The sequence below is a fragment of the Haliotis cracherodii genome, unplaced genomic scaffold (assembly GCF_022045235.1).
Source record: "Haliotis cracherodii isolate W230 unplaced genomic scaffold, xgHalCrac1.p SCAF_13, whole genome shotgun sequence".
Lineage (NCBI taxonomy): Eukaryota > Metazoa > Mollusca > Gastropoda > Lepetellida > Haliotidae > Haliotis > Haliotis cracherodii.
Window position 1 is genome coordinate 6,713,323 of NW_027266268.1, and position 20,980 is coordinate 6,734,302.

The window sequence follows — 20,980 nt, forward strand, 5'->3', positions numbered from 1 at the left end:
CTTTTGAGCGAGTGAGTACACAGTTTTATGACTTAACAGTCATTATCATGGCTGGGTCAGAAACTGGCTCCGTATGTAGGGAATCAATCTCAGGATGAACCAACGCTTTACCAATAGGCCACCCCATTGCTCCTAGATTTCATCTGATTTATCTTGTCCTGGCCAAATAGCAAACTAAGCATATAACAAGAACTCACTCACTGTGTCTAGAACACAATGCAGCAAATGTTTTCAACCTCAAACCTTGGGATATATTTCCTTCATTTTTGGTTTGTCAGCAATATTCCAGCTATATGACAGTGGTCTGTAAATAATCAAGTCTGGACCAGACAATGCACTGATTGACATACGATGGAATGCATCAAACAAAGTCAGTGAGCCTGACCACCCACTGTTAGTCGCCTTTTACGACAAGCAGTCACCTTTTACAGCAAGCATGGGTTGCTGAAGATCTATTGTAACCCAGAGCTTCACAGGTACTTTACAGATGAAGAAATATGAATGAGATATGAGAAACTAAACATGATTCTCCAGGAGTGTTTGCGAGAGTGGTAATCTATATATACAAAAAAGCCCACTTTCACATACCAATGTTAGAACAACAAGTGCTATACATGTATTCATGTTTCAATTATTATTTTATCAGGAATAATATATTCCAATATCGTGTTTTTTCAGTTGAACCTTCCACCATATATACTTAAAATTATAAGAACCATAAGCGTAGCACTTTGGTACAGATGGTATGCCGGATATATTTTGAGGTATAGATTGATTTTGACCAGTCACCGTAGGGACTTCCTGCACTACATGTATTTTGATAGCGAAAACGTTATGTTGACATTTAATAGTCAAACTGCCTCAAATATGACTTTTCGCGAGTAATGGTACGGCATATATGATATGTGAATCCATTCTCTTACAACTAAAGTTTGTTTCAAGGTGTCAATAGCGGTCATCAGACCGTGGTTGCTGTAAATAACAGTGAGTTGTGCGATCTAGACTACCGATCACTTCGCATACGATTTCGCCGAAATTATTGTAAACATTATTATAATTATTGAATGAAATTTTGAATATAATTGATAAAATATATTGCAAACATTAGTCCAGATAAACAATGAACAATTTTTTTATTATCAGATATTATAATAGGATTAAAATTGCATACTTCAGTTCGGATTTGTTGACTGGTATTTCCGGTGTTACGTGATCGCGGTGATCAGCTGATAATGTTTTCTGTGATGGGAGGAAAACATCATGTCATTGGAAAACTTGAGTTTATTGAAAATGTTAGTAAATTTTGGGAGCCATGCTTTACCGTGCACTATAACTGAGTTAGCGCTATATTGAAGATCGCAGTAACGAGGGACCACTGTCCTCTCAAGACCATCAAGCTAGTTCTATTAAAGCTTAATATGAGATTGCTCATCACTGAAGGATATACAATCGAAAAAAATTTGTCCCTCAACTTTCATGAGTTTGATTATATAGCCTGGTTTGCACGTGCTTAGACGTGTCATATTGTTTGTTTCACGATGCAAGGTGTTTAATAATATGTCTTCAAAGCAAGGGGTAATATATCAATATAAGCTATAACATATATCACTGATATCCTCTAGACAATACAACAAAATATGTATTGTTGCCCTTGCTTAACAATGAAACAAATAGTGATTTTGTTCTTCTTTTTAATGCATATCAGGAAATGAAACATAGCCAACAATAATAATAAAAGATTTATCAAAATGACCTATGTCTTTTTGGCAAGGTAAATATCATCCATTTCATATTTCTACTGTTTCTGAAGGATCATTAGGCTACATTTTAAACCCAAACCAGTCTGACCCATCCTTGGTGAAAGCCATCCACCCTGAACGAACCCATGTCCGCTAAAATCACCCATCCTGAAACACCTACAATATCACATACCGATGAAGGTCATACTGACTTTTCAGGCTTGGGTGAGCAATTGTCAGAAATAAATTATGTTATGTTGCTTCTTGACAAAATAAACACCCTCCCTTCTGACAGATATGAATAATAATACCGTATTCGACGTAATAAGCACCCAGGGCGCTCTCAAAATTAGAATATAATTTTGGTGAAAGAGTTGAAAGATCTTAAATTTCATGGTTTATGCTTACAGCCTGAAATGATACAAAAGAAAACTGTGCGTATTATACACGACAGATGTATTTTTCCAGAATATAAATTCCCCGTAATTAAGGGTGCACATAACACACGAGTGCATATCATACACGAATAAAAAAGTCTTGTCTACATTGATCAATCGGAAAGGTGCTACATGAGATTGTTCACTAGCCAATATATTAGCAAATATCGCTGTGGGCGCTTATTACGTAGAATACGGTACGTGACATGTCTACTGACATTCCCAACTGAAGATTAAACGGTCAATCTCCAAAAATTAATTATAATCTTTTTTAGATTGTTTAAAGCTGCAGTCATCAATATTCTAGCCATATGATGAGTCATAAAATGAAACTTGACCAGACAATCCAGGGAGGCCCATGTCATGCTACGATCAAGTCACTGAGCCTGACCACAAGATCCAATTAGTCACCTCTCACGACCAGCATTGGTTGCTGGGGACCTATTCCAGTCGGACTCGCCATGGGGCAACATGTTCATATTGGATCATTAAACTATTATTTCTCTTCCAGAAAATCCCTGCTGTTCCTTCCCTTGTCAAAATGGTGGCATCTGCATGACCACTGGTCATACCTCCTACACCTGCGACTGCACGGGGCTGGAATACTATGGAGACAGTTGCGAACATCGTAAGTACATGCAACTCGTAAGCAAGAACCACTTTCAACATTGTTGCAGACATTTACCACTTCGGTAAAACCCCAAAGTTACACACCAATAACCAACATATTCTGCCAGGGGACACAACTCAACAGCAACTTGGAATGATTAGACAGAGCTTAAGTTGCCTTGCATGATCTAACTACTTTCATATACTACTCAAAAGAAGTTAAAGAACACCCGATTTTTTATAAAGCTACAGTTAATCTGTCATGGGGTGAGGTGAAATTGGGTTTAACGTCGCGTCCAAGATTATTGCACTTATATAGCTACGCGAGCACGCACGCACGCACGGGCACACACATCGCATGCGCGCGTGCGTGTGCTAGTCGAGACTGATGCCGATTTATAGTGCTAGTTTAGTTCACTGAGATACCATGCCGCAGTTTAACATGAATACCCCACTCACACAGTATACAGAATCCGAGCCGACCAAGTACCATCTTTTAAGGTCTTTTGGTATGACGCGGCCGGTGATCTCCAGGTGGACGCTCTACCACTAGACCACGGAGGCAGTCTAATCTTCATGACATGACATGACAGACAGATTAACTACAGTCATATGAACAAATTACACACTTTAATTTCTTTTGAGTAGTATACATAACTAAACCAGTTTGAAATTAAACTTTCTGACTATTTTGTATTTTTCAAAAAGATCTTTTTGTGTTGTAATTTCAAGTTACAATGAAATGTTCAGGTTGGCCCGACACATGAAAAACATCAACACACACTTTTTGAATCATGACATTTGAATGTATAATCATAGCACGTAGTGTACCCTTGACACGAGTTATTAGCAGGCATCCTCTTGTTAGAGTGTCATCACCACACATCCATCATGGCCCACTTCACAACTTCCATGACACTCCTGACATTCACGTCGGACAGAAAACGGATAGTACATTGGGTGCTGCTGGATTATGAAATCAATAAATATGGAACATGTTTATTCATGTCACTGGACTCTTCATCACCCTTGTAGAAACAGGATACTACAACTACACCTAAAAGAGAAGCTTACAGTACATGAAATACACAAGAAGTCGAGTTGTAGCTGCCTTTTCCAAGTTTGTTTGTTTTGTTTGTCTGTTTAACGCCGCACTCAGCAATATTCCAGCTATATGACGGCAGTCTGTAAATAATCAAGTCTGGACCCGACATACCAGTGATTGACATCATTAGCATCAATCCACGCAATTGGGATACGATGACATGCATCAACCAAGTCAGCGAGCCTGACCACCCGATACCATTAGTCCCCTCCTACGACAAGCTTAGTCGCCCTTTACGGCAAGCATGGGTTGCTGAAGACCTATTCTACCCCGGATCTTCATGGGTGGCTTGTACCAAGTGATGTACCCGTCTGTGTCCACTGGGGTTATTTCTTGTGAAATTAGCATTGACATCCCACACAATCCCATGACACACCATCTAATCCCATGACACACCGTCTAATCCCATGACACACCATCTAATCCCATGACACACCATCCAATCATCACATCCTATGCAATCACATGACATGCTATTTAATCCAATGGCATGCTATACAACCACATGACATCCACTCACATGACAGGCCCACAAATCACAGGAAATGCAGTGCAATCACAGGCCATCCAATCATATGAAATGAAATCACACATCATCCAATCACATGCTTGTATTTACTGTTCTCCTTGCAGCCACATTCTGGAAGAAAGTGAAGCTAATGCTGAAGCCGGATCCCGAGCAACTCCATCACATACTCGTCAACTACAAATGGCTGTGGAGCATCATCAACAATGTTTCGTTTCTCAAGAACGCCGCCATGAAGCGAGTGTACACAAGTAGGTCAACTCAACATTGGATTTGTATTGTTAGTCTGTTGTTTTAACGCCACACTCAGCAATATTCCAGTATGTGATGGCAGTCTGTAAATAATCGAGTCTGGACCAGACAATCCGGTGATTGACATCATGAGCATCGATCCACAAAATCAACATTGGAGTGAGTGAGGCTTTGTCACGTGGTCAGCAATGTTATAGCTGTAACCCACCACCCTGTTCAGTAATCAATCTGGGATCAGAAAAACCAGCCGTTCTCGATGTCGATCAGCGTACAATGTTACACAACCAGAAGTCACAGCTGAGGGGACCCAGGAAGTCACAGCAGAGGGGACCCATGAAGATCCAGGCCCTAAATGAACGTCAGCAGACCATGCTTTTCACCCATTGAGTGATCAGGCTTGGTGATTAGTCTTCCAATTGTGCATCTCCCTGTGAAGAGCCGTTGTAGGACTGGTCTTCAGCAGCCCATGCTTGCCACTAACAGGATCGGGTGCTCAGGCTTGCGGACTTGGTTAATGCATATCATCGTAACTCACTTTTGTAGATTGATGCTCATGATGTCAATCACTGGATTATCTAGTCCACATTTGAATATTTACACACAGCCGTCATTTTGCTGGATTATTGTGGAGTGTGGCGTTAAACAACAAACAAACAAAACACACCTTTCCGTGTGACTTGGGTGATCTACACCAAGTATTTTGTGAACTCTCCTAGCATGCATAGGATACTTAAAGCCAGCAACGTAAATACACAGCATTTTCATCATTATAAGGTATTCTAGAGTATCGTTGATATATCTTCTTAAAGCCAGACGCATCACAGTACCACATTTAATCATGGCATGTCTGTTTCAGTGCGTTCTCACATGATCGACAGTCCCCCTGTGTTTGAGTCTGACCATGAATATGCAACGTTTGATGCCGTCGGCAACTACTCCTACTACACGCGAACACTACCCCCAGTGCCACGAGACTGCCCGACTCCAATGGGGGTCAAAGGTAAGATATTGTCACGATCCTGTGAGTGAGTGAGGGGAGGATGCTGCATACCATAGCCTGACATACAGTGCGTTAGTGTGGTGGCTTGCAAGGTCCAACCATTGGATCATCAAGCGCAGGTTGCCGAGTGAGTGAGTGTGTTTAGATAACAGCCACATTGCAGCCACATAACAACTGTGAACAACAAAAATGGGCTTCTCACATGTGGGGTTGGTTGGTTGGTTTGTTGTTTACGCCGCACTCAGCAATATTCCAGCTATATGACGGTGATCTGTAAATAATCAAGTCTGGACCAGACAATCCAGTGATTAATATCATGATTATCGATCCACACAATTGAGATCGTTGACATGCATCCACCAAGTCAGCGAGCCTGACCACCCGATCCCGTTAGTCGCCTTTTACGTCAAGCATAGTCACCCTTTACAGCATGCATGGGTTGCTGAAGACCTATTCTACTCCGGAATCTTCACGGGTCCACATGTGGGGAATCAAACCCAGGTCATCAGTGTGACGAGCAAGCACTTTAACCAGGAGGCAGCTCAAACAATCCCCATCCATGCTACACAGGCATTGTGCACAAGTAATACCCCAGCCCTATTACGACAGTGGACAGTCATGAAGAAGCATCACATGTGTTCTTGCGTCAGGATTCAAACATGGCTCTTCAGCGAGATAGCAAATGCTTAACCATTAGCCTCCAGCGCTGCCTCCTCATTACCAGACATGTACCACTCAGACATACAAACATGACAAAATGTATTCTCTAAGCCAGGTTATCCTGTGGGGAAACTCTGAGTGTTGCACTAGAATCTCGAGATCCTGAGATTTATCTCCACATGCTTGAAGCTGATAGTCAGTCCACAGGTCTGCAGCAAATGTCAGTAAAAAATCCCAATTTAGCATTAAAAGTTTCTCCATTCATTTCACCAGTTTATAATGCTTTGGCTTTGTGGAGCCGACTTGAATTATACCCAATAAAGAGGAAAAGGCTTTAAAGTTGAGTTTACATTATTACACAGAATGAACTGTTAAAATACCTCTGGATTTAAGAAAATATGAATTATAAAATAAATATTGTTTTTGAAGAAAAGGATTTAATTCCCACATTGCCTGCCCAGGGCACATACTTGGGAATCCTAGATAAATACCAGATGATCTTGCAACATTCTGTCACTACAGAGACACATCCTTCAAGCATAAAATGCCATTGTAATATTCCATGCACAAGTCATATACGTTTTTCATGACATTTCACGAAATCCTGATAAATGGGGAAGACTAACATGACACTCCTGAAATATCTGCAACCAAACAAGAATATATGCCAATTGAAGGCTTCAATTAGAGAACACAATGTGATCTTCAAATCACTTGGCAGTGTGTAGGCGACTTTCTATGGTTTCCCTGTCTCCGAGCTGTGCCCCCAAATCACACCCACTCTCGCCATAACACATTTATTCACACGGTTCAAAAAGAATTGGCCACTGAGGCAGAAAATTGCGAGCTTATGGCTTTTGGTGTGTCTAACCTGTTTACGCTGATAGTGTATGTGAAATATGGCCTATAATGCAGCCTGAAGGCTTTTGTACCTGTTTATATGATTTTTCTTTTCAAGCAAATATGTGTACATGTGAAACATTCTTTTACACTATCAAATATTTAGTATTTTTTATTTTTGTTGTCGGTTGCATCCTTGTTTCTAATGATACTGAGACATTGTCTTCATTCTTTGGGGGTGGGTGGGTAGATGTCAATCAAGATCTGTCACGTCATGTAGTTATATGAGGGAATCAGGTGTTCTTTAACTTATTTTGAGCAGCATATGTGAAGGTTCAAGGAAAATTCAAGATAGTTTGACAATGTATGATCATTAGGCCATCTTTCAATACAGCAAAGTTGTTATTTTTCATTTAACCTTTCCAAATTTGAGTTTGTTCATCCATAAATGCCTCGACAAGACAAAACTTGTTCTTGCATTCTTTCTTTGTCAAGTCACAAAGTCAGCACATCATACCTCAAACAAGCCCGATCATGACAAGGGGGTAACTGAATAAGGCGAGGTGAGGTGAAATGGGGTTTAACGTCGCGTCCAAGGTTATTGCACTTATAAGGTTATTGCACTGTGTGAGTTTGGGTAACTGAATAACTCACTGTAATACTGTTGTCTCCAGGCAAGAAGACCATGCCCGATGTGGACTACCTCGTACAAAAGTTCTTCAGACGGACCAAGTTTCTCCCAGAGCCCATGGGTAGCAACGTCCTCTTCTCCTTCTTCGCCCAGCACTTCACCCACCAGTTCTTTAAGACGGACCTGAAGATGGGGCCTGGCTTCACGTGGGGCGGCCATGGGGTGAGACGTTCTACCTGTCAGAACACAACACTCTCACATCATAATGCCAGCATGATGGTCACTGTACAATTGTCATCATAATAGCTAGTTTGGAGTGAGCAAGTTAGGTTTAGCGCCGCTTTTAACAATATTCCAGTTATATCACAGCATGTCCGCTTAATCTAAGGGGAAAGGCCGAAGTGATGCAGGTCTCAGACGTGTACCACTTCGGTGATCCACTGGTGCTGACAAACCTAGAATCAGTCAGGGAGAACTGGGACTAACCCACAATCATACGTTTCTGGCGTGTATAACGGACGCAACTCTGCACAGCGAATCATGGCGCCTTAGACGACTGGGCCACTCGTAACTCACTCTAGTTTGGAATAAAATTTGATCTTCTAGTCTTGTAGTGACAAGAAAACAAAAGAGATTTTTTCAAGAATACAAATTTTATACCATTTTGGAAAAAGAATTCATCGCAACTGTTCATGCTATTTCTAGGCAACATTAATATAATCTGAATAATTTGAGTTTCCATGATAAAGCCAAACTATATCAGCACTACCTGGTGGACAGTGAACACCAAGAAACAAGATGTATGGAGCTTATTGACCCCTGGTGTCCCCTCAGCTTCAAACCTGTACTATCTCATCGTTACCACTCCATCCAAGCAGTACCGACATATCCCCATTCCCTTCAAGCTAAGGGGCGGTCGGGTAGCATAGTGGTTAAAGCCTTCGCTCGTCACGCCGAAGACCCGGGTTCGATTCCCGACATGGGTACAATGTGTGAAGCCCATTTCTGGTGTCCCCCGCCGTGATATTGCTGGAATATTGCTAAAAGCGGCGTAAAACCATCCTCACTCACTCCCTTCAAGCTAAATGGGGTCCTCTCTTTTCAACTCAGGCCAGATGTCTTTATTTCCTGATTTATCAATTACTGTGTGCAAAACATCCTGTCGTAGGGAAAAAATGCCAATTCCATTACTTTCTTTGTTATTCAAACAATGTTCTGACTTATGTTCAGCCATCTTGTAGGTTTAATTATAAATGCACAATCATTGTGTGGAAACACATGTTTGTATTTGTCATAACAGACAGAAACAGTTCTTTTCAGATTGATATTTTCCTTTTATCATTAGTTATTTTAAAGCTTTATTTCTATGACTACACAATGACATTTAGAAAGTGGTCAAATGTAACAAACATTATATTTGGGATTACGCTCTCTTTGTAAAGTACAGATTCTAGTACTTTTGGGGTTGAGTCCTATCCGGGACTCGAACCCACACTCTCAGAGTGAGGCACCTAATCGCCAGCACACAAAATCAGCGATCTAACCCACTCCACAAAAAATGAAAGTCCAAATGGTAGCCAGGTTTATTTTTTTTATCTAAAAAAAAATCCCAAATGTCTCGCCTTTCTCTGAATGAAAGAGACTGCCATCTATACACTAACCGAAGAAGTTCATGCCCCTGAAGAGTATTTTATGAGTGCTTCTGTGGAACATGATCACCGATATCCAGAGAAGCATCCAAGTATATATTATAAATATTTCATTCTTGTTGCAGGTTGATGTCTCACATGTTTATGGAAAAGATAAAGCAAGTGAAAATTTATTAAGAAGTTTTAAAGATGGAAAGATGAAATCACAGGTAAGATACACACTTGATAATTTGAGCTGAATTGCAGAAGAGGTGGTTTAAGATTTCAGGATCCCGAGTTAAGACAATTACCACCTGAATTATAACAATGTTTTTATCATGCCTGAATACATAAAAATCTAAAAATCTAACAGTAGATTAAGGAACCATTTATACTGATTTTGAAAAAGGATTATTGAAGTAAGAGGCATACGTGTATCCAATCCAAGCATACAATAAAATATGTAAACAATCTGGTCACGTATGCAATACAATTGAGTATACAATAAGATCATATATACAACGTGATCATGTATAAAATATGGTCAGGTACACAATGCGATCATGTAAGCAGTATGATCACTATACAATAACACTACACATACAATGCGATAATGTATACACTAAATCACATTTGAATGTGATAATGACTACAATACAATCACATGTACAATAAGCAGACAATAATTCCATGAAGCTTATAAGGCATTTCCAGTTTTGACAGATAACCAACAAAAGAATGATCTATTGATATAAACCCCCTATTGTTGCAGATGATGAATGGGGAGGAGTTTCCCCCCTACCTGAAGGACGCCCCGGTACCCATGACCTACCCCCCAAACACACCCGAACATCTCAAGTTTGCCCTGGGACACGAGTTCTTCGGTCTTCTGCCCGGCCTGTTCATGTACGCCACAGTGTGGTTGCGCGAACACAACCGGGTCTGTGATGTCTTGAAGCAGGAGCATCCCGAGTTCGATGATGAAAGACTCTTCCAAACAACAAAGTGGATCATTCTAGGTTCGTTATGAATACAGTTGAACTTTCACCCTGTTGAATATTCACACATGAAATCTTGCCAGACAGCTGGACTAGCAACTATCAAAAGTTACCTGCCCAGTTCGAAAGCTGTCAGTCCAGATTTAATAAACTGAACAGACCAACTCTTTGCAAATGATAATCAATCATAGTCAGTTAAATGGATTCTCTCCTTGTTATGCCACACGTATACTACACACTGTTGCGACGTTGGGAGTACACGCAAAAGCTTGATGCATTTTTCTAAATGCTAGCATTGGCTACGAAGAGTTAGCACCATCACAAACGAGTCTCTATGTCTTCATAGAGCATCATGTCAGCTGATACGAGTTATAAACAAACATTTACTCAAATATTTTACACATACGGTAAAAAAGAATCAACAGGACCATTGGGCATGTATTTTCTTGAACTTAACAACCCAAGATGATGGGTGTGCATTTAGGCATGTCCAACGCTGGTTAACACAATCTTCTTGATATGAGTGAACGAGTAATGGAATGTTGTCAAAACGCCACAGTCAGCATATTCAAGCTATATCATGGTTGCCTGTATATAATGAAGTACAGAGCAAGTAACCAGTGACTGAAAGCATGAGCAACGACCTACGTCATTAGGATGTGTTCACACACAGTCCAACCACCTGATCCCTATCTTCATCTGCTCTGATATCAAGATTCAATAGATGACGTGTCTCCCTAGTTCCCTCCTTTGGATGAGGAAATACTCTTCCAAAAGGATCTTATTTGGTTAGTAAATACACAGGAAAACCTATTAGTCTACAAGGTAAGGTTTTATGCCGCTTTAAGCAATAATACAGCAATATCATGGCATGAGACACCGGAAATGGGCTTCACACATTGTACCCATGTGGAGAATCGAACCCGGGCCTTTGGTGTGACGAGTGAGTAAATGAGTGATAGACTGATATTGAGAAGAATTGGATTCAATTCATACAGCCGAAAATTCTATGAGTCTGTGACAACTGTTTTACACCAGTTTTAGCAATATTCCAGTAATGTCACGTCAGGGGACACTGGGGTGCCATTGTACAAACCAACCTTCGAGGTACGACTGTCGATATCTATGTTACGGTATGGGAGTTACGATCACCTTAGCGCTAAGATTGCTTTGAACAACAGCACCCTGGAATGAGCTTCACACAAATGGGAAATCAAACCCTAGGCCTTCAATGTTGCAAGCGAACACTTAAATCACTAGGCTACCCTAATGGTTTGGAGATGGCAGTTCATTTTTTAAGTAATAGAACAATTTTACAAAACTATCAACCTTATCTGCATTGCAGGTGAAACAATCAAGATTGTGATAGAAGACTACGTACAGCACTTGAGCAACTACAACTTTGAACTAATGTTCAAGCCGGATCTGTTGTTTGGGGAGAGCTTCCAGTACCAGAACCGTATCGCTGTGGAGTTCAACCATCTGTACCATTGGCATCCCCTCATGCCATCGGAGTTCAACGTCAGCGGCAGCATCATACCCATGAAAGACTACGTCTACCACTCAGAGCTGGTTATGAAAACTGGCCTCGCAAACTTTGTAGATTCGATGACCAGGCAGAGAGCTGGAATGGTATGTTTCTGACCAAACATTTGGGTATGTCTGCAAGAGTGAGAGTGAGTGAGGGTGTGTGAAGGTGAGAAAGGATGAGAGTGAGTAAGGGTGAGTGAGTGAGGGTGAGTGAGTGAGTGAGTGAGTGAGTGAGTGAGTGAGTGTGAGTGAGTGAGTGAGTGAGTGAGTGAGGGTGAGTGAGTGAGTGAGGATGAGTGAAAGAGAGTGAGGGTGAGGGTGAGGGTGTATGGTGGTGTGCACCTCAGCACTTCTCTGATGTGGCAGCTGTAACTGTTTTTGTCTTGTCAGGAACAACATGCCTATTGTGTTGTGATATAATTGAAAACTTATTGAAAGGTGTTATACACTTGCCAACTTTGTGCAGAGCGAGTGATTCTTTGATTAGTATTTCAGTTATATCATGGCATGTCAGTGTGTGGGAGTCTGGAAAACTTGATTTGATAGATGTCAATGAGAAAATTCTGAATTAAATATACTATCAATAAAAGCAAGACTACAAATACATGTTCTAATGTTGTCTTATTTCAAGAAAATCAGAAAATCAAAATTAAATGAATATGAAGGAAATCTACAGTTATTCCATTGATAAATGAAAAAAAATGTGTGTGTATCACTTTTGAATTTGCTAAAAAATACCAGCAGTGCACTTGAATGTTAACAAACCCAAACTTTTCTATCAAATTAAACTGATGACAGACCGAGCACATCAACTCGACAGCCACTGAGGTGTCCATGAATCCACTGGAAGATAGTAAGTTCAACGATTATTTAAATTTGTGTCTCTATGCAGGTTGGCCCTCACAATCATGGTGCTATGACGCAGCACGTGTTAAAACAAGCAATTCTTCACGGGAGGACACTTCGCTTCCAGTCCATGAACCAGTACAGAAAGAGATTTGGAATGAAAACATACACAAGTTTTGAAGAATTAACAGGTATTGTTAAAGAACACTTGAAACAAATTGTAAATTTGCCCTGTGAGTGAGTGAGTGAGTGAGTGAGTGAGTGAGTATGGTTTTACGCTGGTTTTAGCAATATTCCAGCAATATCACGGCGGGGGACACCAGAAATGGGCTTCACACATTGTACCCATGTCGGGAATCGAACCCAGGTCTTTGGCGTGATGAGCGAACGCTTTAACAACTATGCTACCCGACCGACCCCCCTGTGAGTGAGAGTATGTGGGGTTTGAAAGCACAGCCAAAGGCTTTACAGCAATTGGTTGTTTGTAACGAGTAACTCATTTCCAGGTATTATATACTTATAACACAAAAGCAACAAACCCCTTTCCATAATCATAAGAAATCTTTGCTAACAGCCGAGTCCACTGTACAAATCGGACTTACCATATAGCATATACACCTGTCAAAATAGATTTAAAAGTGATCTCGAAAATTTTATGTCTGCTGTTCCGCAGCGTAATCAACAGATGGAATGTTGACCTATCACAGGGGCGAACATGGCTTTTAGAAATATTCCAGCAATATCGCAGGTGACATGGGAAATGGGCTTTGCACATTTTTATCTATGTGGGAAATCGAACCTGGGTCTCCAGCTAGATGAGCGAATGCTTTAACCACGAGGCTACCCCATCGCCTACTCAGACATAACTAGCCCTAACAATATTTCACCATTCTGCAATACTCTTCCTTATAGAAGTTCTGGTAGCAATTTTAAGTTCACTGTCATATCCTTAAGGATGTTTGGGCCAATGCTTGATGCAAATTGTTTCTGACATGTGGCCATACCAATATAACAAATGCATTCCTTGCCCTAGATACGTTTCCGTAACAGCTGGATGGGAGATCCCACATTGTGACAGTTTACAGGAGATAGATTACACACTATCACAAGGAAATCCTGAACATATCACAAGGACACACATACAATATAGGCTATAACAAGGAAATCCTGAACATATCATAAGGACACACGTACAATACAGGATACAGGATACAGGATACATGTGGAATTTCTATTGTGTGGGTTTAAAGGATGAAATGGGCATCAATGATTAAATATTTGCAATTCTACCTTGCTTCAAGACTTGTTTCACTGTTTTGATCTTTAGATGCTCATAAGATGTGCAAAAATAACCTCATAATAATCTATGTTAATAAAATCAGTATCACCAGAATATTTAATCAAATGGTATAGAATAATTTTTCACTGTACTGACATATTGACATACTGTAAACAGGAATACCGCACATATTGTACACAACATGGGTGTTTGGCGTCAGATACCATTATTCAAATGATCTCACTGTTGAACATTTAGACAACATGTCTAAGGTAAAGTAGAGCACACCTACGGTACCATCCCAGGTTTGTCTACAATTAATTTCTGCTGGTTCAGAAAAATATAACTGTAATTACAAGTTCTTAAATGTCTCAACTTTTTTTCTAGGTGAAAAGAAAATTGCGAAGGAATTAGAAGAACTATATGGCGATATCGATGGAATGGAGTTCTATGTTGGACTTTTGTTAGAGAAAAGAAGAGAAAAAGCCTTATTTGGTGGTGCTTTTGTGGAAATTGGGGGACCATATTCCGTAAAAGGACTCATGTCAAACGCGATTTGCAGTCCCAAACACTGGAAACCATCTACATTTGGTGGACAGACAGGGTTTGACATTGTGCAAACAGCTACGCTGAAGAAACTGTTCTGTCAAAACATCAAAGGACCTTGTCCGTATATCTCATTCCGGGTGCCAGATTATGTGGAGGGGGACGTGGATGAGGAATTGTTGTCATGCCAACACGGATGTCATCAAGAATTGTAGGCCTTGGTTTGCATCCAACTGTTTTTCAGGGAATTTTGTAATGAAATGATGAGTGAATGTATACTGTTGGTGTGACAGATGTTATTACCAATTGAAGTTTTGTAAACGGTAAAATATTTACACAAAGCAAAAAAACAAAATTAAAAATAATCATAATTTTTTTTTTTAGAATTTGTAATGATACTGGGATGAAAGAAAACATTAACTTAGTGAATGTTGAACAAACCACAAGCTGTACAGCTAGTAAAACGGTTGTCTTGCCAAATATCATAAGTTATACTGTTTTCCTAACTGCATATATTACAGTATCAGGTACATTCCGTATGTCATACAGCTTTTACTGCCAGAATGTGTTAAAAATGTAATACTCCATCACAGGTGTGTGAATAAGTTGTAGTGAAAGTACTATGAATTCTGAAACATTCACAAAATAAGGTTCCATTGCTTGTTCGAGAAGAAACTACTTGAACAAAATTTACCCAAACATGTGACAAATATTTCACCAATATTTGTCTTACCTGAAGCAGCATAAAGCATATAAAGAAGACAATGTTTTAGGTGTATTTCTGCAAGTGTTCAATGTTCATGCTCACCGTTTCATCTTTGTGTGCTTGTGTCTACAATGTGGTTGTTATTTTCTGTTTTTACTTGGCTTCATTATCCCAATTTGCAGCCTTAGTGTTCCTGTTTACCGTTATTACAAGTTTTTTACTGGTAAAGTTAGGCTTAGACCGGTATTTTTATGTGACTGCCAGTCCCTGTGGACCCACAAATAAAGTACCTTATAAATCGTTGTTGAACAAAACATTGGCAATATTCATAAAAGTATACTTTTCGAACGAAGTCAGCTTGTCTGTTACTATCAGGGTTTCCCCTTGTCTATTTTTAGAGCAAGGAAACATTTTGCTTTGCTTCGAGGTTATATATAATATTATTTGTAGCGACAGCCTCGAAATATTAGAAAAAGAAAAAAAATTAGAAAATTGTGACTGAACTTTGTGTGAATGATGTGTAGATCTAACTAAGTTACTTCAGAGATGACATCATTGCATTGAAAAAGATGTTGAAAGAAAGAAAACCAGATATTTTTTATATGTCTGTTTATGTGTTGAAAGTTGAGACTGGTAATTTTTAGAGTTGCCAGTCCACCAGGACTGCCAGTTTCAAAAGCCTGCGGGAACAGTGAGCCTGTGTGTAAATAAGATCATCCATTGTTGAAATATTTATTTATGATCATAAACATGCTAAATGGGCAATGTTCTGTTATACAATGTTGTGACTTGTTTGGGGGAACCGTAACAATGGGCATTTAATCATCCTCATCATATTTATTTAAACCCATGAAGCCATTTCGCCAACATTACTGGATGATTTTTTTTATTTATTCCAAATATACATACTATGAAAGATTTATACATGTACATGTAGTTCCCTTAAGACTACTATTGTAATAAGCAAAGAGAATATCAAACTTCTGTTCCCATGTATTAGTGTTTGTTTGTTTGTTGTTTAACGCCGCACTCAGCAATATTCCAGCTATATGATGGCGGTCTGTAAAATAATCGAGTCTGGACCAGACAATCCAGTGATTGACATCATGAGCATCGATCCACGCAATTTGTATCGATGACATGCATCAACCAAGTCAGCGAGCCTGACCACCCAATCCCGTTAGTCGCCTTTTACGACAAGCATAGTCGCCTTTTACGGCAAGCATGTATTAGTGAGGGAATGTTGTTTTACACCATGTTGGCTATATCATGGCAGTCTGTAAAATATTAGTGTTTGAACAAGCAAACCCATTATGTATCAAATCAACTACAAAGCTTCCTAGTCTGTCAATCTCAAGTTTCGGAAAATATTTCCATACAAACCAGCTGTGTGTGAACAATTCAGTGATGCCCGAAAAAACTCATTTAATGTTTGTTTGTTGTTTAATGCCGCATTCAGCAAATTCCAGCTATATAATGGCAGTCTGTATATAATCGAGTCCGAACAGGACAATCCAGTGATAAACATCATGAGCATTAATCCATGCAGTTAGGATAAAATGACTTGCAATCAGTAACTACATGGGCCTGCATGACCATTCAATCCATTTAGAATCCTCCTACAGCAAACATAGCTTGCTGGTGGCCCGATGCTCCTACCAGAAAACCAGGTTCATTTTCACCAAGCAATTATCTTGGTTAAAGACTTTTTTTTGAAGAGTTCAACCCTGGGATTATAAAACATTGGAAGTAACAATACCTTCCACTAAAATGCAATTTTACAATGACATACATGCATTCTGTTGATTATTATTTTGTGGGGAAAAGGGATATCGGGTATTCCAGCAACAGGCATCCACCATCATACTGTCCAGTACATACCGGGGGTATTAAGCCAATGTGACCACCTGTTATTGTCATGTTAATATTTGTAATTGAATTGTGAATAAACATTTCTGTGATCTACTTCTATTGCACATATTTACTGGATGGAAAGACATTTTTTTCCAAGCTGCCTTGAATTTGCTTTCCGCTGTCAACAGTATTTCAATTAAATCACTTGACCCACAGTGAAACCCATGTGCAGAGAGCTGACAAACCTAGAAACTTAATGAGTGTGAATCTGAGATTCTAATCCACTGTCATAGGATCCCAGCATGCCTAAGGGCTACAACTCTGCATAGCAAATAGCAGCATCTGAGAGCTTGGCAACTCCTGCCCAGTCCTCTGGTATGAACCTTGCTGCTGGCAGTTTGGCCTATGTCCAGCAGAAGACCTTGCTGCTTTTCACTCATGGCACTGTGCCTGTCAGTCCAGAGTTACATTTTGAAAACTCAAGGAATGCATTCCACAGATTAACAATTGTGAGTGAGTTGGGTTTAATAACATTATTCCAGTTATATCACGGCGTGTCAGCTTAATGTGGGAGGAAAGCCCGAAGTGATGCAGGTCTCAGACGTTTACCACTTCGGTGAAACCCACGAACACAGGTATGGTGCTGACAAACCTAGAACCCACATTTGAACCAACAATCATAGGTTTCTGGCGTGCCCAAGGGACGCAACTCTGCACAGTGAATCGCGGCGCCTTAGACGACTGGGCCACCCGTGTCCCCTCACAGATTAACAAACATTTATTATTAACAAACAGATTATATAAACTATTCCATTTATTCATCATGTGAGACAGTCTAGTTCCTTACAACACTGTCTTTTTAAGTTGTGTTTGTTTGTTTGTTGTAAAACGCCACACTCAGCAATATTCCAGCTATGTGACGGTGGTGTGGAAATAATCAAGTCTGGACCAATCAGGTGATTGACAACATGAGCATAAATCCAAGCAATTGGGATACAATGACATGCATCAACCAAGTCAGCAAGCCTGACCACCTCATCCCGTAAGTCGCCGCTTACGACAAGCATGGGTTGCTGAAAACCTATTCTACAGTGGATGTACCCCAAGTCTTTTTAAAACCCTTGACATGATATTTGTTCAATTATAACATTCAAACACACAACATTGACAGTAAATTTATTAATATTCACTCCAACTTGTGCAATACCCATGGTACGAAATAACGTTAATCAGAAGTGTTGAGATGAATGGGCAGCTCTCAACACCACCATACTTTCCCATAGGGTCTGAGTTGGTAGTTATTTGATTTGGAGAAGTTCCCATCCACGATGTCCTGTACTGCTTTTGCATCAAGGGACGCAAAGCGGTCACTGGACGCTTGCACTTTGGGCTCTACGGAAACGCTGGCTGTATTTCCTAGTTAAGGGGCCATCTCAGAACGGTTTTCAGCTTCAACAGCTGTTGTGAGTAACAACAATAACACAACTAGGTGGGTGTATGAAAGTCATAACTATTATAGAGTTGCAATAAATGTTTTTTACTGTTAAAAATTGATTTTGTTTTGTTTTTCCCTTTGGCCAAGCCCAAGAAAATTACATCGATTATGATTGTGTAATGAATGGAAAAAGGTAAATTTAATTTACCTTCAAATTCTTGAATTATCTCAGAAAATGTCTCACTCAATATTTCATCGAAATCTCCGATGTGGAAGTCAGGATAAATTCCATTTGTTCCCCCATGTTGATGATTTCAAAAGTTGTTCCATTACTTAATGTATACATACACGGTGATGAGACCCCCAAAATTCATTGATGTTATGCTCATTCGACAACACTTTTTAACCAATCAGATCAGGGAACATACCTACTTTTATGTTACAATACAGAATCATTGCAGGGGAAATCCTAACAAAGCAGAAGCATGGTATTTGCCCAATAAACTGGATTGTTTATGAAGTGCAGTTATTTACATCTCTACAGTTTTACATTTTCAACTTCACTCATGTAATGTTTTTTTCTAATATAGAACAAAATTGGCACAGTAATTCAATTTCCTCTGGTTTTGGAATTTCAAAATTTAAACATTTGTACAAGATAAAGTCAGGTATCTGGAATAAGATGCTGTCATCACTTGTTGTGAGAAAGATACAAATGTATGCATGCTAGGATATTCATAATGCATGGGCAAATATCTTGACCTTAAGTCAGAATTAGGTGAACAGAAACAAATAGTATATGATATTTATCATCTTCTCAACAGGAATTACATGAAGTGTCAGTAAAATCTATGTTTTGTATTTTAAAATAATTTAAAAAACATCTAAATATTATAAGAGCTCGTTTTAAATGTACAGGCTTAATTAATGACATATGTTGTTCAGGATGTAATATGGATTTGAACTGTTCAGTAACAATATACCCGTTTTCTAGTTTTGTCATTTGCGTTCATATTGGTGAACACATAGATCTACATGACGTGGTCTTATCAAAGTATAAAATAATCTTACCTGGAATTCCACCAAACTATAAAATGGAGTTTCATCCTGTTGTAGTTCTCTTTACAGCCATTAAAGATCAGTGAACATCTGTTCCTTTGGTAGCAATTCGGTTCGTGTGCGCCTCCGATACCACTCATCAGGTGCAACTCTTTGGGTGCGTTTTGGTGAAGTGGTCGAGTTTCAGAAACACTATAAATGTCATTGAAAAATGGCATTACTTTAAACAACGTCGCTAATATACAGATTTAAACAAGCAAATAGTAGCCAGCAGTAGAATTTGTTCTTATTTATACATATTGATTATTACGAAATGAAACGATTAAGTAATGTTTATGAATGTGAGAACCGTCTGCTCGAATACATCATTTCTCATGCTTTCCATGCTTGCTGTCAGAGGCGACTATGCTCATTGTTAAGGGCATCTAACGGCTCGCTGACTTGGTTGATGCACGCCATTGTATCCCATTTGCGTAGATCGATGATCATATTGTCAATCACTGGATTGTCTGGTCCAGACTCGAAAATTTTCAGACCGCCGCCATATAGCTGGAGTATTGCTGAGTGCGGGGTCAAACAACAAACAAAACCAAATATCAGTGAGACCAATCTTGGCAAAAAAACATTCTACATCTGGGAATGTTTATTTTGGAGTTCCTGCAACGTTGTTGTTGGATTTGGAAGACGTCTCAAAGATCGTTTCATTTCATTCTCGACGTGCTAGATTGGTTTCAAATCATGAGCTCTTACAGACCAGGTCGACACATGAAGATTCAGAAGGAACCGTGACTCACCGCGAGTGTTGTCTACACCTCTGGAGACGTGGACGTTGGTGTTCTGACGTCAGGATTGGCCGTCTGGCTAGGCTCCTCACTCGTATGCCAAACATGCATAGACGTCATCGGACCGTCTTTGCAGATACGCCTCTGTTTCCAAGCAGGGTACGGGCTGTAAAAGTCGTTGTCTGGAACCTGCGTCGTGGTTGCGTAGTTCGAATCCAGATGTCCTGGTGGGCCATTACGGGGACGGTCGCTCACGTGGTTGTTGGTTGCGTTTCTTCCATCTTTTTCACAAACATTTTCTCTGGTTCCAATAAAAAAAAAACACGTCACATTAACTTTTGCCTTTGAGTTTGAGCATATATACTCAGGAAAAAAATAAACGCAAAAGTGACCTTAGATGTACATTTTATTTTATAAAAAATAATCAACAGCTGGTAATCTTTTGTTCAAAATTCACACACATTGTCATTGGCCCAGATTCCATTTGGCACACATGGTTACAGTAGATTTTCAAGGTG

The 20,980-nt window shown here is 39.7% G+C and overlaps 1 protein-coding gene across 4 annotated transcripts in view; it reads left to right on the forward strand.

Moving 5' to 3' along the window:
• Positions 1 to 17,295, forward strand: part of LOC139459555 (prostaglandin G/H synthase 2-like) — a 31,359-nt gene extending 14,064 nt beyond the window's left edge. For all 4 annotated transcript variants that reach the window (XM_071241097.1, XM_071241098.1, XM_071241099.1 and 1 more), the window contains 9 exons: positions 2,688 to 2,804; positions 4,524 to 4,667; positions 5,525 to 5,668; positions 7,843 to 8,021; positions 9,574 to 9,657; positions 10,200 to 10,446; positions 11,771 to 12,057; positions 12,848 to 12,992; positions 14,468 to 17,295. In XM_071241097.1, the coding sequence (XP_071097198.1) occupies positions 2,688 to 2,804; positions 4,524 to 4,667; positions 5,525 to 5,668; positions 7,843 to 8,021; positions 9,574 to 9,657; positions 10,200 to 10,446; positions 11,771 to 12,057; positions 12,848 to 12,992; positions 14,468 to 14,841 (1,721 nt within the window). In that variant the 3' untranslated portion in view covers positions 14,842 to 17,295. The remainder of the gene's footprint in view (positions 1 to 2,687; positions 2,805 to 4,523; positions 4,668 to 5,524; positions 5,669 to 7,842; positions 8,022 to 9,573; positions 9,658 to 10,199; positions 10,447 to 11,770; positions 12,058 to 12,847; positions 12,993 to 14,467) is intronic.
• Positions 17,296 to 20,980: the final 3,685 nt, after the last annotated feature.